The sequence below is a fragment of the Canis lupus genome, chromosome 3 (assembly GCF_048164855.1).
Source record: "Canis lupus baileyi chromosome 3, mCanLup2.hap1, whole genome shotgun sequence".
Classification (NCBI taxonomy): Eukaryota; Metazoa; Chordata; class Mammalia; order Carnivora; family Canidae; genus Canis; species Canis lupus.
In genome coordinates this window covers 24711589-24735004 of record NC_132840.1, presented here as the reverse complement: position 1 = coordinate 24735004, position 23416 = coordinate 24711589, and the positions used below count along the sequence as shown (strand labels likewise).

The following is a 23416-nucleotide window of genomic DNA, read 5'->3' as shown; positions in this document are numbered from 1 at the left end:
CACCTGGGCCACCCCTCTCCCTGCACAGCTCAGGCCAGCTCTTGGGGTAGCTGGGGGTGGGTAGTGGGAACAGCTAGATTTGACCCCAGTAGGACGTCCCAGCATGACTCTTCCCTATTCCAGGATACCCTGGGCAAGAGACCGAGGCTGTTTGTCCTGAGGGGCTGCTTAATCCCCTGGGTTACTAGATTTGGAAAAATCTGGCCTGAGATTTCTGTTCAGTGAGATGTTTGGTTGTTTTTTGTTTAAACTTTAGTTTTCAAAACAGTACCATGATCATCATGGGAAGTTTGGGAAACGGAGAACAGGAGGGGTCCCTGTAGTTTGTGTAATCTCTGCTTATTTTCCACTGGGATTCACATCTTTCTTCCTAGAAGAAAGCTAAGTTTCCCCTGCCTGTCACCATGGTGCAGGGCACCCAGGCTGTACAGAGAGGGCGGCAGAGCATGGGTTGGGTGTTCCTGGTTCACAGCCCCACCAACCCCCTGCCCCCATGATTGCAGATTGCGCCCCCTCCCTCCCTGGCGGAGCCCCTGAAGGAGTTGTTCAAGCAGCAGGAGGCTGTGCGGGGGAAGCTGCGTCTGCAGCACAGCATCGAGCGGGTAAGAGGTGGGCATGGGGCCTGGGGTCGGGGCACATCTGGCCCACATGAGTCCTAGCTCATCCAGCTCCTCTCCTATAGGAGAAGCTCATTGTCTCCTGCGAGCAGGAGATCCTGCGGGTTCACTGCCGGGCGGCGAGGACCATCGCGAACCAGGCAGTGCCATTCAGCGCCTGCACCATGCTGCTCGACTCTGAGGTCTATAACATGCCTCTGGAAAGTCAGGTTGGTGGCCACCTGGGCTGGGCACTCCTCTCCTGTTTCCCACCTGGTCTCATTCAGTCTTGGCCCTAGGGCCACCAGACAGCAGTACGCATGACTCCATTCCACAGTCCTCGTGGGCCTCAGTGAGTACAGTCTGTCACTTAAAGTCACTAATATTTTCCTCTCAAACGAACAATTAGGGTGAGTTGTACCTAGACCTGCTGCTTCAGGGGTCTGCCCCAGGGAAGGCCTGTCCTGTGTGGCCAGGGGCACAGCACAATCCTGCAGCTGAGGGCCAAGGAGCGTCAGAGCCCATGGTTGTGCTTCTGCCTTGGTGACACCCAGGCCCCAGTGCAGTCCTGCTCTGTCCACTCCAGGTGGCCAGCCTTCCTCCCACTGCCCCTGCCATGGTTGTAGGACTGTGCCTGCGCCAGCGTGCCTATGCCGTCAGGAGCCTGGCGAGCTCACTCCCAGTGCTGAGCTGTCCACAGACATGTGTGAGATCAAACCGCATAGAGCAGACTCTGGTGTCCCTCCCCCTCCTCCATCCCAAGCCCACTGCTTCTCCACATCCTGCTGCAACCCGCACTCACACCGGAGGTCAGACTATTTCTTTTCCCCAGCAACCATCGTGACTTCTTATAATCCACCCAGCGTGTGTCACTTAGGGCCGAGTCCACATGAATATGGTGTGGGGGCAGACCCAAACACTGCTGTGCCCCTTCATAACCCCCGGTGCCCCATGAGCCAGCGTGAGCTCCCGCTGCACCCCAGGCTTGTGAGCAGCATTCTCGGGTTGGCTGTGTGTAGATGTTGGTGGGTTTTTTTTTTTTTTTTAATTAGAGATTAGGATTTTCCATTTACTTATGTACAGTCTTTAAGGATAGATCTTAAAAATTTCTGCCCCCCAGGGAAGCCTGGCTGGCTCAGTCGGTAGAACGTGCCACCCTTCCTGTCAGGATCGTGAGTTCAAGCCCCGCATTGGCCATGGAACCTACTTTAAATAAAGTTTCCCCATTTAACATACCATGTAATAGGACAAGTTTTGCCTGGAGCAAAGCAGTAGTCCATCAACCATAAAATCACGAGGTCAGGGGCTGAAGGATACTTCAGGGATTAGCAAGGATCCTGGTGACCCTGGGAGCTGATCCTGGTGACCCTAGGAGCTGCTTCTGAGCGTAAGGGAGGAGTCCAGCCACAGCAGGCCTGCCCACACATCTGGTACAGGGCCTGCGCTCAGCTCCCAGGGGCTGCATGGGGCCGCAGGGAGAGACTCTGACAAGTGCTGGTCACACAGAAGGCCCCGACTGCAGGGGCCGGTGAAACCACCAAGCTGGCTGCCCCTCTGGCCTAAGGCTTACCTGCTTGTAGACTCTTCCCAGGGCACAGGTGCCACTGTACATGAGGACTGTGACATCAAGTTGGCACTGTCTGCTGTGTGGAGCCAACTCGGGCCGTTCACAGTCCTTTTCAAAGACAGTTACAAAGAAGTGAAAATATGTGCTCCTTGAGGCCTTAGGGTGTCCCTCCGGATGGCCCCCAAGGGAGATGGTGCCCATGTCTGTGCCAAGCCTGTACTCCCACCCGCCCATGTAGCAGCCTCCTGCGGGGGAGCACAGGGAGGGTCATGCTGGTCAGTCCTGAACAGGATTGCCCATGGGGACCCTGGAAGACCCAGTGAAAGCTGTGGCTTTCACTCTCCACCTGAGAGACGGTTTGAGGTGCCAGCATGGGTGCCCTCTCCTGGCTCTTCCCAACCCAGTGTCCACATTTCTCTCTCCTGTAGGGGGACGAGAACAAGTCTGTGCGTGACCGGTTCAATGCCCGCCAGTTCATCTCCTGGCTGCAGGACGTGGACGACAAGTATGACCGCATGAAGGTGAGGGCCTCTGGCCCCTGAGCTGCGCCTGGGCTGGGGGTCCCAGCAGGTGTAGGGGGTGGGGGGCGGGTGGGCTGCTGCTGGGTTCCCTGTTTGGAAGTGACAGTGTCGGACCCTCTGAGCCCAGCTGATACTTTCAGGGAGCTGAGGTCTCCCCGCCCCCATGTTGCTTCCTTAGAGTGTCTTCCCTCCTGTCCAGGTGTGCGGGGAGCAGCTCCTGTCACCAGCTGGCGGTCAGACCTCTGTGGGACCCCACCTTGAGCCCTCCTCAAAGGTCACAGCATGCACCCAGCACCACTGCTCTGGATGTGCTGACCAGTGCAGCAGGCCAGAGGATGGGTGGGAGATAGAGAAAGATTAGCAAGTAAGAAGCCCGTCCTCACCTGCAGGTGCTAGGGTCACCAGCCAAGGAACTGAACTGCCATTTCCAGAACTAATACTAGGGTCAGCGCCACCCCCAGAAAGCTCCAGGAGGCAGGGCCTGGAGGGCCGCACTTGCTCTTCTCATTAAAGCTCTGGGGCTCCATCCCCACCCCCTGGGGGTACCTGTTCTTGGAGAGGAAGAGTGTTTCCAGGATGCCAGCCTTAACCTGTGTCCCTTCCCTCCTGGACCTGTGACCACGACAGCGCCACAGCAGTGCACACGGGGAGGTGCTTGTGCGGAGTAGACAGAGCCCAGAGCAGAGAGAAAGGAGCCCTTGTGGCGTCCATGGCCCTGGGCTGGTCCCTGGGAAGCTCCAGGGTGATGGCGCACAGTTGGGCCAGCCTGGGCTGCAGGGCTGCGCAGGGAAGGCTTTCCTGTAGCCGGAGACGGTCGTCTTGACCACGTTTGAGTTAGACGTTATACATTAAGAGCCCAGGAGTCCAGTGCCCTTAACATGAGGCACTTACAAAACCGTAAGAAAAGAGTGAACAGAAGAAATGGAGGAGCGCCGCGGGGGGAGGGGCGGCACAGTCAGTAGAGCATCCAATTCTTGGTTTCGGCTAAGGTCCTGATCTCAGGGTCGTGGGATCGAGCCCTGCCTGCATCGGGCTCCACGCTCAGCACAGAGTCTGCGTGGGAGTCTGTCTCCCTCTGCCCCTCCTCCCACTGGTGCATGCACTCTCAACAAACACCTTTTAAAAAAAGAAAAAGAAACGGATGAAATACACTGAGTCTGCACAGATTTGGAGAGTTGGCCACCACGCTGCAGCGCACAATGATTTGTTTCCAGAAGGCTACAGATGGAGGAGGGCTTATGCCTTGATCCCCTCAACACACTTTAACTGAATTATTTTAAGGGAAACTAGACATTGTGATACTCCACCACCCTCAGTGCTTTTGCACACATCTGAGAAACAAGACGAGCCACACGGTGACGTCAGACTGCTCACAGCCACCCTCTGCTCAAACCGCGTCCGACCCAGGTCCATTTGTGCCGCATCCCGTCCTGTCCCTGCTCAGTGAATCCCGTCAGAGACATTATTTCAGGTTTCAGTTTTCTTCCTACTTGACACGGGATACTTAGTATCACACCCTGATGGTACCACCACCATTATTTAGGACCTGAGAGGATACCCCCAAATACTAAATGCTTGAAACCCCCTTTTTTTTTAATGTTCACTTTTAAAAGACGTGATTTCAGGGCATCTGGCTGGCTCGGCGGGTGGAGCACGCAACTCGATCTTGGGGTCATGAGTTCAAGCCCCACAATGGGTGTGGAGCCTTCTTAAAAATACATTTTTAAAATGGCATAATTTCTACTGCAAGTGAAACAGAAATCACCAGCCCTAAGTAATTGTAAAATGAAATGGAAAAGAACAGCAGCTAGAATTCATAGTCAGATGCTGCTGTGAAGCTGGGGCGGGGCATGGGAGCCGCGGGGGGTGGCCGGGGTCTGGCCTCAGCTCCCCTCACCTGCTGTGTTTCCCGCGCAGACGTGTCTCCTGATGCGGCAACAGCACGAGGCCGCAGCCCTCAACGCTGTGCAGAGGATGGAGTGGCAGCTGAAGGTCCAGGAGCTGGACCCTGCAGGGCACAAATCCCTGTGCGTGAACGAGGTGCCCTCCTTCTACGTGCCCATGGTCGATGTCAATGACGACTTCGTGCTTCTGCCAGCCTGACGCACCGCAGGACGGCCACACAGGACACAGGCGAGGGCCACACACGTCTGCCCGGCGCTGCTGCCACATCCGGGGCTGGGGAAGGAGACCTCGTCCCTCAGGTGGGGACACCCAGGGAGAGACCCCGCACTTTGCTCCCTGGAGCAAGTCTCTTTTCTACCAGCTGCCGCGGGAGGCCGAGAAGACCGCGGGGACGCACAGGCGGACACAGCGGCCCGGGGGTCTGCTCTCCAGCCGTCTGCACAGGCATTTCAGGAGCTGCAGAACCGAGTGTTTTTAAAATTTCTTGTTCCATTCTGATCAACTAAAAAATAAAATTAAGGCGTCCACCCCTCATAAACAGTGCCCTCCAGGTCGGAGGGCAGGGAGAGCACCGCCCCAGCGGCCCTCCTGCTGCCATGGGCGCCAGTCCCGCTGGGACACTGTGCTGGGGACAGGGCCCGGCCGCGCCGCCCTCCCGCCACAGATGGACACAGAGCCAGGACAGGACTTGGGTTGTGTTTTTAATGGAGTCAAATCCACGTGGTTTGTATATTTTTTCCTTTAATCTTGGGCATTTTGTTTCTCTTTCTGAGAACATAACTTGAAACACTACAGAGCCAATAATCATATAAAAAGTGTACCCGTAAACGCTGTACAGTTTTATACACATTCACAATGTACTTTTGCTGCCTTCTAGATAATTTATTTTGCAACACATTACTGCACAGTTGTAAATAACTTATGTACTGTAACATCACTTCAGTTATGTGTAAAGAAATAAATAAATTAATTAAATGCTCTTTGTACACGACCGGCCCTCTCCAGGAGGGGCCGCACACAGGACTGAGCTGAGGGGTCGCTCTGCGTCTTCAACTTTTTCCTCGCCAATTAAGACCTTTTAATTTGGAAACTAATTGTCTCCTCCTTTCCCCAGACTGACCCACCCCCTGCCATCTGCTCCCAGGGCCTGGGCAGGAGTGGGAGGGAAAGCAGAGTGACTCACGACTGGGACAGGAGGTCCTGTGCTGCGTGGCCTCAGGGAGACCACTGTCTGGCTCTATGTCCAGAACGGGAGCCACTTCCCTGAGCTTCCACTTGGGACCAGCGGAGTCCCTTGGAGGCTGCTGATGTTGGTGGCGGGGGCCGGGCGTGCGAGCCAGTGCAAAGGAGGAGTGTGTGCCCACAGAGCACAGACCCTGTGCTCCTCAGAGACGCTGCAGGGATGGGACACAGCTGGCCTGGGGCCACCTTCTCAACAAGGACCTCACCCCATCCAATGCCTGATTCATGCTGTCAGCACCCCCCCTCCCCCAAGCAGGGCACTGGGGACACGTGGGGGTGGAGGGGCTGAGGTCCAGGCAGGGTCAAAGGTGAGCCTTTCCCTCCTGTCCTGGAACACCTGTCCCCTGTGCTTCCTCTGCCTCATGCAGGCATGAGGCCCAGCTCCACAGGACCCCCATCCGCAGGCAGGACTCCCAGTGTAGGGGTATGCAGGGTGCTGCATGGGAGATGTGGTACCCCTGCACCGGAGGACTCCTGTCTCCTGACCCCTGTTCTCTGCCTTGTGCAGATTCCCTCCAGGCAGATTCTATGCCCCCTGCCCCCTGCACCCCTCCACTCCATGCTTGCTTGCCTGGGGAGAGGCACAGAGCACAGTGCTCCAGTGTTTTCTGGGCATGAATCGGTGATTTTTCTCATCATGGAGCAGTTATCACAGTAACCCATCTTTTTAAGATTTATTTGAGAAAGTGACCCCGATGTGGGGCTTCATCCAGGACCCCAGGATTACGACCTGAGCCGAAGGCAGACACTTCACCAACTGAAAACCCCCTAGACATCCCCACGGAAACAAATCTTTTAAGTCCCACTTTATTTTTTTTTTAGATATTTTATTTATTCATGAGAGACACAGAGGTACAAACACAGGCAGAGGGAGAAGCAGGCTCCATGCAGGGAGCCCGACATGGGACTCCATCCCAGGACCCCAGGATCAGGCCGTGGGCTGAAGGTGGCACTAAACCGCTGAGCCACCCAGGCTGCTCCAAGTCCCACTTCTTTTTCTTTTCTTTCTTTTTTTTTTTTTTTTTTAATTTTTTATTTATCTACGATAGTCACAGAGAGAGAGAGAGGCAGAGACACAGGCAGAGGGAGAAGCAGGCTCCATGCACCGGGAGCCCGACGTGGGATTCAACCCCGGGTCTCCAGGATCACGCCCTGGGCCAAAGGCAGGCGCTAAACCGCTGCGCCACCCAGGGATCTCCCCCACTTCTTTTTCAAGCAACAAACTAACCTGCATTCATCTGCATGGAGTCGGCATCGCCAACCTTAGGCCCCCACAGCAAAGTCCTGAACTTGCCACCTGTGTGCTGGGAGAGGGGGGTGTGGATGGCTCGGGGACCCCCCTCCTCTCAACTGTGTGGTACAGAAGTTGGCCCTGCAGGCAGTAAGCCCACCGCTTACACCACAAAGCTTGAGCATGTCTACACCACATTGTTGCCATGAGGCCCCATTTTGGGGTCTGTCTACACTGGGGGTGCTGCGTATCATACAGCCTGCTGCACATGCACAGGACACAGATGCTCTCATCTATACTGCGGGTGTGGAGGTGCTGACCCCCACCCCCCACCCAAAAACACTCCTGAGTGAACTCTTTAAGAACAAAGGCATTCCATGGTTGTTCCCAGGGTCTCCTCTCTGGATTGCAAGGAGCCAGTGCACATATTTCTAGAACTGCATGTAGTCTGGAGACTCTGCCCCTGAGGCCCACAGCTGCAGGTGTTAGCAGCTATAGGTGTTAGCCGAGGAAGGTAGTAGGAAGGCAACTCTGTCCCAGGCTACAGTGTCCTGCCCTCGACTCCCTACTCCACGCCTCCACGTGGGCACTACCTGACTACTGCCCAGGCTCTGGGCTCTAGCACAGAGGGATGCTGACCTCGCAACTGTGAGAAGGCCTCTGCGGACACCTCCTGACCTGTGTCCTCCAGAGGCTCTCAGAACCTAATGAGCATCAAAACGAGGTGAACAGCCAGCCCCCAGGGGCCGTGGGCCACAGGCCTGCGCAGGCACACAGTCCTGCTGGGTGAGTACCTTGCCAAAGGTTGCCCCTGGTTTAGATGGAATAAAAGAAATCTAAGCCTTTTTCCAGCCCTGAGAAGAGACACAGAACAGCAGATTCTGCAACACAGAAGCAGCTGAGAGGCTTTGGTGAAATGCCATGAGCAGCTCTCCTCTTTTCCTGGGAAAGCAGCTGAGGATAGGCATTCCGGAGGTATGGAAGCCTGCAGGTAGGCCTGACCAGGTGACCCTGCAGTGTCCAGGGCCAGCGCAAGATGGCAGGACAGGGTCTCCAGGAAGGGGCCAGGTGCCCACAGAGCGGCTGGACACTTGAGGTCAGGTGACAACTGGTGACCTTGGCAGGAAGAAAGCCAGCACACAGGCTCCTGTGCCATGTAGGCGGCCAACAGCTTGCTTGAATCCTCCCCCAAATAGAGCAAGGAGGGACAGGGACCTGTTTTCTTCATCTTCAGGGACTTAATGACAGGCACACAAGACAACGCAAAGAACAGGCTAAGGTTCCCATTTTTTAGGAAACTGAAATAGGCCAGAGGGGGAGCTCTACATGTGATGAGGGATAGCAGGTGCTCAGGGCGTCCACATCACATGCCACAGCTGGGGCTTCAAGCTACTTGCTCTTCGGGTGGGGAGTAAACTGGCACTGACCCAACAAACGCACTCGGCACAGAACCAAGAGAAACCCACCCCTACAGGTACCACATAACTTAGAAACATAAACGCACCTGAATTATTTGCAATAGTAAAAAGAAAAAGGATAATAAATTGCTGTATATACAGCAATGCTTCTCAACCTTGGTACTACTTGTATTTGGCCAGTGAGTCGGTTTTGTATTTTCCTATACATTGCAGGTGTTCAGCAGCACGTGTGACCTCTACCTACTAGGGCCAGGAGCACTCCACCAAGCTGTGACAACCTACAGCTCTAAGCATTGCCAAATGTTCTGGGGGTTGGGAAAAATCACCCCCACTGAGAGCTGTTTACATAAAACAATGAAGATGAACAAAATCCAGCTACACACAGAGTTTGTATTATATGGCTCTGTTTATATAAAATGCAAAAAACAAAAGACTGCCACGTGAGTGGTCACTTTGTGACCACATGGATTCCAGGAGCTGCTAGTGATACTCTATTTCTTGACCTTTGTATTGACTATATGGGTTAGGCCTTATCATAACTTAATGGGTTGTAAAGATGTTTTGGCATCTTTTTGTTATATTTCACAACTTTAAAAAATGTAAACAGAAGACTTTTCTACATTTCCCTGTGGAAGCCAGGATGATATTCAAGGACATATTTTAGAAAATAGGATGCCAGATGCCAAGTTAAGACAATAATCTGAGCTCTCTCCCTCCCAATCCAAATCACTCAGAAAAGGTAGAGAACTACAAATTCAAAGTAGTCCTGTAAAGAGACTGTTTCTATCACAGATGAGAACCTCGGAGAAATGGAAAAGATAAGTAGGTGAGGGATCCCTGGGTGGCGCAGCGGTTTAGCGCCTGTCTTTGGCCCAGGGCGCGATCCTGGAGACCCGGGATCGAATCCCACGTCAGGCTCCCGGTGCATGGAACCTGCTTCTCCCTCTGCCTGTGTCTCTGCCTCTCTCTCTCTCTGTGTGACGATCATAAATAAATAAAAATTAAAAAAAAAAAGTTTAAAAAAAAAAAAAGATAAGTAGGTGAAATCATTTGCTGGAAAATGAAGCAGGACTTAGAGCATAGCAAAGTGTAAAGATCTTTAAAAATCTCCATAACAGCAATGAGAACATTGGAGGGTGGGGGGGAACCTTAAAAACTTCATTTTCAGAACTTTGGACATTAACCAAGGCTTGCTACAATCCAAGGAGTGATTTTTCCAGAAAAACGGCTGAATCTCTGTAGTAAGCTGTATGTTAAGTTTACATATTTCCATTCTTCTCTCTCTAGTTCCATGTTAGTCTTGAAAACCAGCAGCCATCAGAAGGGTCAGACTGAATGCGAGCCTCTTCAGGTGTCCTCCCATCTCTAGGGCACTATCACCATTTGACTTGTCTGGCAGCTCCCTGGAAAAGCCCCATTCCTAGGACTTGTTATTTGACCTGACTTGGAGTTCATTCAGTGGGTAAAGCCCTTTACCCCAAAGGGTTTGTCAAAAACAACCAATGACAACTGTTTAACACCACAGCTGCCTGAGGTGCTGTACCAGTAAGAGCAAACAACGGCCTGGCCACAAAACTTAAAAGGAAGATCTGGGGAATGAAATGTCCATGAGTACACTTTTAAATGCTCTGATATACTCCTAAGGATATCGATGGCCATGTGCATGTTCAGGTCTGTGTGCATGCTGAGAAAATAATCTAGAACATCTTATTTTCTCACTTAGCCTTGTGGAAACAGGAAATGAAGGCTAATGTAGAGCTGTGACCTGCCAGAGTACTGAAGAGCCTGTGGGCAAATGTGGAAGACTTATTGGATCAAGACTTTTAAGGAAATCTCTATTCAATCATTAGCTTAGCAGCAAGCTAACACACAAAGATGTCATGGCCCACACACAACAGAGAATTTAGACTTCATAGGATTAGTTCAGGAAAGTCACTAAACACAGCAGCAGCTGCAACCAACAAAAAAAATAAATAAATCTGGAAAATGGGGAACTGATTTCCAGAATCACCTTGTTATATTATTTAAAATGTTTACTTTTAAACAGAAAATTAGGAGACATGCAAAGAAACAAAGTGTGACCCACCAACAGGAAAAAATAAACAACAATAGATGTTGTCTTTGAGGAAACCCAGATGTTAAACCTAATACTTAAAGTCCACTTTGGGGCAGCCCTTGGTGGCTCAGTGGTTTAGCACCGCCTTCAGCCCAGGGTGTGATCCTGGAGACCCTGGATCGGGTCCCACGTCGGGCTCCCTGCATGGAGCCTGCTTCTCCCTCTGCCTGTGTCTCTGCCTCCAATCTCTCTCTCTCTCTCTCTCTCTCTCGTGAATAAATAAATAAAATCTTAAAAAAAAATAAAGTCCACTTTGATCAATTATTTTCAAAGAACTAGATGAAATTATGTCTGAAGAATTAATATGACAGTAAAAGAATGACAGCTCACCAAATAAAGGATATTACTAAATAGAGAAATTACTCTGAAGAGAAAATGGAAATTGTGCCATCAAAAGTGCAGTGGTGGAGATCCCTGGGTGGCGCAGCGGTTTGGTGCCTGCCTTTGGCCCAGGGCGCGATCCTGGAGACCCGGGATCGAATCCCACATCGGGCTCCCAGTGCATGGAGCCTGCTTCTCCCTCTGCCTGTGTCTCTGCCTCTCTCTCTCTCTCTGTGGCTATCATAAATAAATAAAAAATTTAAAAAAAAGTGCAGTGGTGGAATCTGAGTGGGCAGAAGCAGACCTGAAGATTGAGGAACAACAACAAAAAAATAATGAAAAATGGACAGAGTTTCAGAGACACGTTGGATGTGACCAAATGTACCAACATACACATAAAGTGAGTCACAGAAGGAAAGAGAGAAAGGGGAAGAAAGATGGACAATTTTATGTGTCAACTGGATGGGCCATGATACCCAGAAATTTAGTCAAGGGCTATTCCAAACATTTCTGTGAGGGTATTACTTAGATGAGATCAAAATTTAAATGACTAGAATCTGAGTAAAGCAGGTGACTCTCCATGATGTGGATGAGCCTCGTCCAATCAGCTGAAAGCCTCAAGAGAAAACGTCCCCAGTGAGGAGGTAACTCTGTTAGCCTTCAGACTCTGAATGCAGCTAATATCTTCCCTGGGTCTCCTACTGGCCTCCCCTGCAGATTCTGGACTTACCAGTTTCCACAATCATGGAAACCAGTTCCGTAAAAGCCATCTATGCATCCAGTTATCCTCTATTGGTTCTATTTTCTTGAAGAACCTTAATGCATTAGACAAAGAATTAAAATCCAACTTTTTATAAATTATGTTCAAATAACTAAAGGAAATTATGTCTAAAGAACTAAATATGACAGTAAGAGAATGCTACTCATCAAATAAAGAATACCAATAAAGGGGCAGCCAGGGTGGCTCCGCGGTTTAGCACCACCTTCAGCCCAGGGCCTGATCCTGGAGACCTGGGATCCAGTCCTGCATCGGGCTCCCTGCATGGAGCCTGCTTCTCCCTCTGCCTGTGTCTCTGCCTCTCTGTGTGTCTCTCATGAATAAATAAAGTCTTAAAAAAAAAAAAAAGAATACCAACAAAGATTTTTTTTTTAAGAGTGAACATTCTGCAGTTGAAAAAGCGAAACAATTGAATTTGAGTTGGGAAAAGAATCTGCAACCCTAAAGAAAGTGCAAGCAGAATAAAGTGAAAGAAATCCACACTTAGGGGATCCCTGGGTGGCTCAGCGATTTAGCGCCTGCCTTTGGCCCAGGGTGTGATCCTGGAGTCCCAGGATCGAGTCCTGCGTCGGGCTCCCTGCATGGGGACTGCTTCTCCCTCTGCCTGTGTCTCTGCCTCTCTCTCCCTCTCTCTGTGTATCTCATGAATAAATAAATAAAATCTTAAAAAAAAAAAAGAAATCCACACTTAGATGCATCATAATCTGTCAAAAGTGAAAGATCAAGAATCTTGCAAGGAGCAGAACCTCAGGCCAGCACATGGGAGGGACCCTCCGCGGGATCTAACAGGTGGCATGCGGGACCCCGGTGGGCAGCAGGACAACATGTTCAAACTGCTCACAGGAGAAGACTGTTTGCCGGGAAATCTGTAAGTGGTGAAGACGCCTTCCAGAAAATTGATAAATTAGGACATTTCCAGATGAACAAAAGCAGAATTTGTTGGTAACATATCTGCCCTTCCGAAACCATAAAAAGTATTCTTCAGGCTCAATTAACAAACACTAAGTAGTAACTTGAATCCACGTGAAGAAATAAAAACACTGCTTTTCATCAGTAACTATATAAACAGAAAACACAGCGTAAATGCATTTTTTAAATTTCTGACCCTTCTGTCTTACTTTAAAGACAACTACATAAAGCAGGAATTACAAACTGTGCCGACAGGCTTATGACATAGACGTAATTTATCTGTAATGTGTAGCACGACGGAAGGGGCAGCGAGGGAGGCTTCAGGGAACCAATGAAGCTTCCTCACTGTTCACCCAAACTCAGTTGTCTTAGTTCCTATGCTTACTGTAATCCCTGCATCAACCTTTTTTTTAGTAACTTAAAAATGTCGTCAAAGAAGCAGTAGTTTAAACGGGATACTAGAAAATACCTAAAACAAAGGCAAGCAGTACTGGCAGAGCCGAGAAACCCAACAGATTGATGACCTCGAAACAGCAAAAATGTCAGACATTTTATCAATAATTTAAGTGTAATCGGACTAGACCCGCCCATTAAAAGGGAGGGGCAGAATTCAGTTTTTTAAATGCTGATTCACTGTACGCTGCCTCTAGAGACGAAGCAAAACCCGGCAGCGTGCAAAGGAGGAGCAGACCACGCGCGGCCGGGACCGCAGACGCCAAGGCTCTCCCTCAGCTGAGGGCCGCGGGGACACGGGAGATGTGGCCCCACTGCACCGAGGCGACCCGCACAGCTCCCGCCGGCAGCCCCGCGCCAGGACCCACGCCTCCTGGCTTCCAGGAGGCGCCCACAGGCCAGGCCCGAAACGCGCCTCAGTAGATGTACAAAGGATGAAATCATACCAAGTGTGTCCTCTGACCACGATGCAGTGAACTCAGAAACCAGTAACAGGGAATCTGGAAAATTCAAACATATGGGGAAATTAAGCACCACACTCCTCAACAGTCAAAGAAGAAACTACAAGGGAAATGAGAAAATACTGTGAGGGGCGCCTGGGGGGCTCTGTGGGTAACGCCTGCCTTCAGCTCAGGTCCTGATCCCAGCGTCCACGGATGGAGCCCAGCATCGGAGCCTCTTCTCCCTCTGCCCCCACCCCCGCTTGTGCTCTCTCGCTCTCAATAAATATTTAAAAAAAGAAGAAGAAAGAAAATTGAGGTAATTCAATAGAAAAAAAAATTAAGATTTTAAAAAATTTATTTATTCATGAGAGACAGAGAGAGAGAGAGAGACAGAGACACAAGGAGAAGCAGGCTCCATGCAGGGAGCCCGATGTGGGACTCGATCCCAGAACTCCAGAATCATGCCCTGGGCTGAAGGCAGGTGCTAAACCACTGAGCCACCCAGGGATCCTCTCAACAGAAAAAAATTTGAGCTTAACCAAAGTGTGTGGGAGGGCTGCCCACTGAGACAGAGTGGTTTGCCGGCCCTGCAAAGCCCTGAGCTCAGGCACCTGGAGCACAGCAGGGGCCGCCGCCCAGGCTCCCAGTCTGCAGCTGATGTGTGGCTCACCCAGCAGACGAGGGTCCAGCTCCAGACCCTGCGGGGTAAACACCCCCACCTGCCTCTGCTCAGACCAACAGTTGGTGGAAACACCAGGATGGGGAAGCTCCCAGGTCTCAAGAACTGTGGGGCCAGCACAGGGCTCCCCACTTTCTTGTCTTCCAGGATCATCCAGCCTGAAGTTAACACAGCCGAAGCAGGAGAAAGGGGGAGAGAAGGAGGGAGAGGAAGGAGAAAACTATCACTGCCGGCAGGAGAAATGAAGGAGATTCCTCAGAGTGAAGGTGGAAACCCCTGGGTTTCTTCCCCCACCCCCCCATTCCCTCCCTCCCTGGGTCCAGGCAACTCTGGCACTGCCAGCAGTGGATGCAGGAGCTGGGGGCGGCTTGTGGTCAATATTCCCAGCAAGGCAAACTTCCTCTGCTCAGAATAGCAGTGAGACCAAGAGCATAGGGCCTTTTCCCCTGTTCTCCGCGACATGGGCCTGAATCTGGGCCCCACCAGCCAACTGGCCCATGGTAGAGCAGGGTAAGCAGAGGCCAGCTTCTGAGGGATCAGGAAGGGGGTGGAGTGGGGGAAGCGGAGAGATAAGGTACCAGGGCTCTGCACCACCCAGAGTCGAGGGATCTGATCCCGATCAGCACACCACAAACCCAGGGCACAGACCATGCCCACTCAGATTGCAGGCAGCCACTGGGGACATCAGAGGAGCACCATGAAGGCTTTGAAAGTTGCACTGACTTTGGAACAGAGCCCACAGAAGGCAGGTGCATCTGTCCAGGTGGACTGCCCGATAAAATCAAACTAACAACCTTCATAGTTTGGAAACAAGACCCAGAATCTCCTGAGTCCGTGGTACGATAAAAATGTCTTCAGCGTATGAAAACCAAAAAAATTTCAATTCACAAAGCAGAAGACAATCACAGATGCCAATGCCAACATGGCACAGATGTTGGAAATATCTGATATGTTAAAGTAGTTATTAGGCAAATACTCCCAAAAAGCAATCACTAGCATTCTTTATACAACCCTTAAAACAGAACTTGACATAGAAGAAATACAAAATTTAAAGAAAACCCAAGTTGAAATCTGAGAACTGAAAACACTTTACTGTATAGACTTAATAGCAGAAAGGGAAGAGTCAGTGATCTTGAAGAGAGATCCAGAGAACTTATTCAATCTTAATTACAAAGTGAAAAACACTTTTTTTTTTTTTAACAGATCTTAAGTGCCTGGGGGACACCGGCAAAAGATCTGACATTCAGGTCACTTGAGTCCCAGGAGAACAGAAAAAGCAGAGTGCTGAAAAAATCTGAGGAAAGAAAAGGCTGAAAAATGTCCCAAGTCAGACAGATATAAACCTACAATTCAAGAAGCAAAGTAAATCCTAAAGAGAATAAACCCAAACAAATCCTAATCAAACTACTGAAAAGTAAAGAAAAAGAAACAAACATCTGAAAATGGGATCACAAAACCAATCTCATTTCCAAAGCTTCACAGAGAATAAAATACTGAGGAATTGGGATCCCTGGGTGGCGCAGCGGTTTGGCGCCTGCCTTTGGCCCAGGGCGCGATCCTGGAGACCCGGGATCGAATCCCACGTCGGGCTCCCGGTGCATGGAGCCTGCTTCTCCCTCTGCCTGTGTCTCTGCCTCTCTCTCTCTCTGTGACTATCATAAATAAATAAAAATTTAAAAAAAATACTGAGGAATTAACCAAGAAGGTAAAAGACATACAGAGTGAAAACCACAAAATGTTGTGGAAAGAAATATGGAAGCATATCCCACATTCATGGATCAGGAGACTTAATATTGTTAAATGTCAGTACTGCCCAAAGTGATCTACAGAATCAATGCAATCTCTATCAAGATCCCAAAGACAATTTTTTTGCAGAAAAAGAAAAATTCTTGGGCAGCCTGGGTGGCTCAGCGGTTTAGCGCCACCTTCAGCCCTGGGCCTGATCCTGGAGACCCGGGATCTCCTCTCCTGTATGGAGCCTGCTTCTCCCTCTGCCTGTGTCTCTGCCTCTCTCTCCCTGTGTCTCTCATGAATAAATAAATAAAATCTTAAAAAAAAAAGATCCATCCCAAAATTCATATAAAAGCCCAAAAGACCCTGTAGAGCCAAACAATCTTCGAAAAGAACAAAGCAGGAGAACCCATACTTCCTGATTTCAAAACTTACTCCACAGGGCACCTGGCTGGCTCAGTTGAAAGAGCACGTAACTCCTGATCTAAGGTCATGAGTTCAGCCCCATGTTGAGTGTAGAGTTTACTTAAAGAAAAAAAAAAAGGTTAAAAAAAACCTTACTCCAAAAGTACAGTGATCAAAACAATGTGCTATGGCCATGAAGACAGACACATAGACCAGTGGGATAGAGAATCCAGGAAAATCCCCACACATGTGTGGTCAAATAATTTTGGCAAAGGATGCCAAGACCATTCAAGGGGAAAAGAACCGTCTTTTCAGCAAATGGTGCTGGAAGAGCTGGACGTCCATGTGGCAAATGGGGCTGGACCCCAACCTCACACCATATACACAAGTTACCTCAAAGTAGGTCAAAGACCAAAATGTAAGACCTAAAACTATAAAACTTTTGGAAGAAAACACGGCAAATGTTTCACAACACTGGATTCGGTAATGATTTCCAGATACGACACCAAAGGTACGGGCCCCCAAAATGACACACTGGACTCATGAATGTTTTCTTTTTTTTTTTTTTTAAGATTTATTTATTTATTCAGAGGGGGGGGGGCAGAGACACAGACAGAGGGAGAAGCAGGCTCCATTCAGGGAGCCCGACATGGGACTCGATCCCAGGTCTCCAGGATCATGCCCTGGGCTGCAGGCGGCGCTAAACTGCTGCGCCACCGGGGCTGCCCTCATGAATGTTTTCAAATGCTGTGCAGAAGAGACACCCCCGACCAGGTAAAAAAAGCAAACCACAAAATGGGAGAAAATATTTGCAAATCACGTATCTGTGAAGGGATATCCAGGGTGTACAGGGAACCCATAAAACTCAACAACAACAAAACACCAAATGTCACCATTCAAAAAAAAAAAAAGGGCAAAGGACTTGAATGCATGTTTCTCCAAAGAGAATGGAGAATTCCTGTTTAGTGGGGACAGAGTTCCAGCTTTACAAGATGAAAAGAGCTAGGGGGATAGGTAGTCGGGATGGGTGTGTTATGAAATGTATTCAATACCAAACTGAAAAGTCTTTAAGATGATAAATTTTAGGATATGTGTATTTTAACATAATTAAATGAGAAAAACTTACATGAAATGAAAACATTTATGTAATGTAAAAGTACAAATGATTCATCTCAAGCAAACCCATGTTATAAGATGTGTTAAAAGTTCTGTAGGTAGAATGAAAATGGTATTAGATAGAATTCTGCATCTACATAGAGAAATGATCTCTAGAACATAAACTACATGGTTAAGTAGATAACCTCTATTTCATGATCTCCTTAAAACATAGTTACCTGTTTAAAAAAATAAAAATGTGGGGCACCTGGGTCGTGATCCCAGGGCCCTGGGATCGAGTCCTGTATCAGGCTCCCCAGAGGGAGCCTGCTTCTCCCTCGGCCTGTGTCTCTGTCTCTCTCTCTCCCTCATGAATAATAAAATCTTTATTTTTTAAAAAGATTTTATTTATTTATTTATTCATGAGAGAGAGAGAGGCACAGACACAGGCAGAAGCAGACTCCATGCAAGGAGCCTGACATGGTACTTGATCCCGGGTCTCCAGGATCATTCCCTGGGCTGGAGGCGGTGCTAAACCGCTGAGCCACCCGGGCTGCCCTAAATAAAATCTTTTAAAAAATAAAAATAAAAATGCAGTAAGTGGATTATAGTACATATAAAATATAATGTCTAACAACGGCAGTAGAGAGAAAAGCAGGGGAGGAAGGGAAGCACACGCTGTAAGGTGCTCCTCTGTGAAATGGCATCCTGTCATTGAGGGGATGCTGTCCCACATTTTCATATATATGTTTTTAAGCATAGATTAATAACCCTAAAGTAAAGAACAGAAAAACAAAAGTTAAAGCTAACATGACAACAATAGAAATAAAACGAAATCATAAAAGTCCAAAAGCAGAAATAGAGGGAAAAAACAAAATAGAGATGGGACAAGTAGAAAGCAAATAGCAAGGTGACAGACTCAAACCCTAACTGTATAAAAAAAAAGTCACATGAAATGTCAATGTTCTGAACATCCCAGCTAAAGGCAGTGATGGTGACATAGGATTGAAAATCAAGACTCAACTATATGCTGCCTATAAGAAATAGAACACAGGGGATCCCTGGGTGGCTCAGCGGTTTAGCGCCCGCCTTTGGCCCAGGCGTGGTCTTGGAGTCCCAGGATTGAGTCCCGCATCCGGCTCCCGGAATGGAGCCTGCCTCTGCCTCTCTCTCTCTCTCTCTATGTCTATCATGAATAAAATTTTTAAAAAAAGAAATATAACACAAACATGTTAAAAGTAAAAAATGGGAAAAAATATACTATTCAAAAAAAAAAGCTAGAGATGCGGTATAGAGTTGACAGATCCATTTTCCAAAGTCAAAGGCATAAAGCTTTAAAATTCAAAATTTCCGGAACGCCTGGGTGGCTCAGTGGTTGAGCGTCTGCCTTTGGCTCAGGGTGTGATCCTCGGGTCCCGGGATCGAGTTCTGCATCAGGTTCCCTGCAAGGAGTCTGCTTCTCCCTCTGTCTCTGTCTCTGTCTCTCTCTGTGTGTCTCTCATGAATAAATAAATTTAACTAAAAAAATAAAATGCAAAATTTCCTTTCATGAACCCAACGTATATATACCACATTTCTCCTCTGAACAATCCACAAAATAAGGAGTACTTACAAAGGAAGGAAGCAGGCAAGGTAGAATGGCTGTCTTATCTTTTCAAGATCTTCTCTCTTTCTTTGAGAGAGAGAGAGAGAATGAACCCACAGGGGCGGAGGGCAGAGGAAAAATTCCCAGCAGACTCTGTGTGGAGCTTGAAGCAGGGCTCCATCCCATGGCCCTGAGATCAAGACCTGAGCCAGGGCAGCCCTGGTGGCTCAGCAGTTTAGCGTCACCTTCGGCCCAGGGTGTGATCCTGGAAACCCGGGATCAAGTCCCACATCGGGCTCCCTGCATGGAGCCTGCTTCTCCTTCTGCCTGTGCCCCTCTCTCTCTGCCCCTCTCTCTGCCCCCCTCTCTCTCTCTCTCTGTGTGTGTGTCTCATGAATAAATAAATAAAATCTTAAAAAAAAAAAAGACCTGAGCCAAAACCAAGAGTCCGACGTTTAGAAGACCGAGCCCCCCAGGCACCTCCAAGTGTCTACAGTGATATCAGACCAGATAGATTTAAGAAAGACTATTACTAAAGATAAGGGAAATCATTTCTTAATGAGAATATAACCATTATTGTTTCTACGCAGCAAAAACTGATAAAATTGGGATCCCTGGGTGGCGCAGCGGTTTGGCGCCTGCCTTTGGCCCAGGGCGCGATCCTGGAGACCCGGGATCGAATCCCACGTCGGGCTCCCGGTGCATGGAGCCTGCTTCTCCCTCTGCCTGTGTCTCTGCCTCTCTCTCTCTCTCTCACTGTGTGCCTATCATGAATAAATAAAAATTTAGAAAAAAAAACTGATAAAATTGCAAAGAAAAATAGATAAATCCATAATTTTAAAGATTTTTAACACTTCTCTCATTAACAGAGTAATAGAAAATCAGCAAGGACACAGTAAATGTGAACAATGCTATCGACCAAACCAACCAAATTAACACTACAGAACACTTCACACAACAGAAGCTCCATAGGCATCATCCTCAAGTACAGAAGGTATTTACAGGGGATCCCCGGGTGGCTCAGGAGTTTAGTGCCTGTCTTTGGCCCAGGGCTGGATCCTAGAGCCCCAGGATCGAGTCCCACATCGGGCTCCTGGCATGGAGCCTGTCTCTCCCTCTGCCTCTCTATCTATGTCTATCATAAATAAATAAAATATTTTTTAAAAAAAGAAGGTATTTACCAAGATATATGATACTTTGGTCATAAAAGAATCTCAGCAAATTCAGAGGATTCAAATCACACAATGTTATAATTTGTAACTGAATTAAATTATAAATCTGTAACAGAAAGATCCTTTAAAAATCTCTGAATATTTGGGAACTAAATAATATGTTTCTTCAAAAACCTTTGGATCAAGGAATGAATCAAATAGGAAATCTAAAGCCTGGTCTCTTGCTAAGGGGAATAAAATCAATAAATCACTAGCCAGACTATTTAGAAAAAAAGAGTAAAGATGCAAGTTGCCAATATCAGGAATAAGAGATGTGACATCACTAAAGGTTTTCCAGATATTAAAGGAATAATGAAGACATTTTAGTAACAATTTTTATATCAGTAAATTCAGCAACGTAGATGGACTGGACAGATATGTTGAGAGATGCAAATTAGCAAAGCTCATTAATGAATAAATACACAATCTATATTTACCCAAAGAAAATATAAACACTAATTTGAAGATATCTGCACCCGTATACTGCACCATTATTTACAACAGCCAAGACATGGAAGCAGCCCAAGTGTCCAGGAAATATCACTCAGCCATAAAAAGAATGAAATCTTACCCTTCGTAACAATGTGGATGGAGCTAAAATGTATTATGCTAAGTGAAATAAATCAGTCAGAGAAAGACAAATACAGGATTTCCTTCTGAATCTAAGAAAGAAAACAGATGAACAAACAACGAGAGTCAAAAAAAAAAAAGAGAGAGAGAGAGAGACTCTTCAGAGAACGAGCTGGTGACAGCCAGCAGGTGTGTGTGTGACATAAACGGAGTCAAGAGCACACCTGTCTCATCTGACTCTTAATTTCAGCTCAGGTCGTGATCTTGGGGTCCTGAGATCGAGTCCCACATCCCCTGAGCATGGAGCCTGCTTGGGACTCTCTTTTCCCCTCTGCCCCTCCCTGCAATTTGTAAACATGCGTGCTCTATATAAATAAATAGAATCTTAAAAAAAAAAAGAGCACACTTATCTCAGTGAGCACAAAGTAATGTATAGAACTGTTGAATCAATACGTTGTACATCTGAAACTAACATAACACTGTATGTTAGTTACACTTAATTTTTAAAAACACACAACCTGAATAGTTCTGTATCTATTAAAGATGGCAAGTGTGCAGTTTTAAATATTTCTATTAAAAAACCCTCCAGTTCCTTTACTGTTGAATTCCACCGAACACTTAAGAAATATATGAAACAACTTCGATGTAAAATCTTCCCAAAAAATTGAAAAGGGAAGAATATTTTCCAATTCACTCCAGGAAGCCAGCATTACCATATTTGGATATGGTATTGTTAAAATTCAATTTTAACAACCTGTTAAAAGGATAACACACCATTCCAAAATAGGCTTTATTCCAGGAATAGAGTTGGTTTAACAATCTAAGTCAATCCATGTAATTCACCATATTAACAGAGCGGAGAAAAAAGTGACAACCACATTAACAAAGTAAAAAAGACAATCTATACACACTCAGGAAAAAAAGCTTCTTACAAAATCCAACATCCCACTTCTTTTTAAGTTCATTTATTTAAATAACCTCTGCCCCCAATGTGGGGCTCGAACCCACAACCACGAGATCAAGAGTTGCATATCCACCCCTCTGAGCCAGCCACATCTACTTCTGATTTAAAAATAAACAAACCTGGGTGCACCTGGGTGGCTAAGTGGTTGAGCATCTGACTCTTGGTTTTGGGTCAGGTCATGATCTCTGGGTTGGGAGATCAGAGCCCACCCCGCTTAGTGGGGAGTCTGCTTTTCCCTTTCTCTCTCCCCCACCCAAAATGAATCTTTTTAAAAGAAGATTAAAAAATAAATTAAACTCTCAGCAAACTAGAATTAAAAAGGAATTTACTTACCCCCCAAAAACAGCATCTATGAAAAACCTAAAGCTAATACCATACTTAATAGTGAAAGGGTGAGTGTTTTGTCCCTAAGATCAGGATATTCATTCTCACCGCTTCCGTTCAGCACTATACTGGTCAATCCAGCCCTTACAATAAGGCAAGTAAAATAAATAGAGGTAACCAGATTATTAAGGAAGAAGCATAATGGTCGGTATTTCTAGGCAACATCTTTGCCTACTGAAAAACAATGCAATCTTTTAAAAAATGCTACTAGATACAAGACCAATATACAAATACCTAGTGTACACTACAGCAGCACGTACCACTGAACAAGCAAACTGGAATGAACATGAGCTACTACTTCACCTTGAGTAGAATGCCTGAAAGGAGGAGTCTACATATACACTGACCAAACCTAGTATCAGTAAGGGTTCTGGAAGAGCTGCCGTTCTGGTGTACCTATGGTGGAAATGTAAAATGCTACAACTACTTGGAAAACAATTTTCTTAAAAAAATACCCAGAAATGACATCACAAAATATGGTGGAGTAAACATTCCCAAACCCCATCACTCCATTGAAGCAACAGTGAAGCTAACCAAGACAGAATCAACCTTTTTTGGAACTCCAGAAACTAACTTAAACTTTTGTAACCACCAGAATGCTTAACAATGAAACAAGCCGCTAAATTTTGGTAAAACAGTGTATGGAGGGGCAGCCCGGGTGGCTCAGCGGTTTAACGCCACCTTCGGCTCAGAGCGTGATCCTGGAGACCCGGGATCGAGTCCCACGTCGGGCTCCCTGCGTGGAGCCTGCTTCTCCTTCTGCCTGTGTCTCTGCCTCTCCCTCTCTCTCTCTGTCTCTCTCTCTCTCTGTGTCTCTCATGAATAAATAAATACAATCTAAAAAAAAAAGTGTATGGAAGATATCACAGAAGATCCAACAGGAGGCTCCGGGAATCCTTCCCTCCTTCTAAGTACCTCCTGACTTGGCAGAAACTGTCTATTGTAGAAGTCCGGAGTCAGGAGAGTAAATTCACAGCAGATCTTGATGAAGAGGCTGGTGAATCTGGGTGAACTCAGCCTCTGTGCAGCAGCACCTACCGCCTCCCATCAGCGCCATGGGGGCAGCAGCCTGCACCCCTATGGGGGCTTGCTGGACAAGAGGGTGCACCAAGGACCCTTATCTCTGAATCCAGGGGTCCTGTGTTCAGATTGCTAGTCACTATTTTTGATCACTAAAGGGCCAGAAAAAAGGATAGCAGTCATGTTTTAACACTCCATGGGCTGAGGTGGCTTTCTGGAGATTTAAAGAGGTAGCATTTGTTTTCTATTGGTGGTAGTCTCCCCCCCACCCC

The 23416-nt window shown here is 47.7% G+C and overlaps 1 protein-coding gene across 10 annotated transcripts in view; it reads left to right on the top strand.

Annotated features, from left to right (window-relative positions):
* Positions 1-5564, top strand: part of ANKRD11 (ankyrin repeat domain containing 11) — a 190401-nt gene extending 184837 nt beyond the window's left edge. For 9 of the 10 annotated variants that reach the window (XM_072819608.1, XM_072819605.1, XM_072819607.1 and 6 more), the window contains 4 exons: positions 504-602; positions 683-826; positions 2592-2684; positions 4602-5564. In XM_072819608.1, coding sequence (XP_072675709.1) covers positions 504-602; positions 683-826; positions 2592-2684; positions 4602-4787 — 522 coding nt within the window. In that variant the 3' untranslated portion in view covers positions 4788-5564. Of the gene's footprint in view, positions 1-503; positions 603-682; positions 827-2591; positions 2685-2883; positions 3049-4601 lie in introns of all 10 variants that reach the window. The other variant, XM_072819609.1, reaches the window with a different exon arrangement.
* The last annotated feature ends 17852 nt before the right edge of the window (positions 5565-23416 follow it).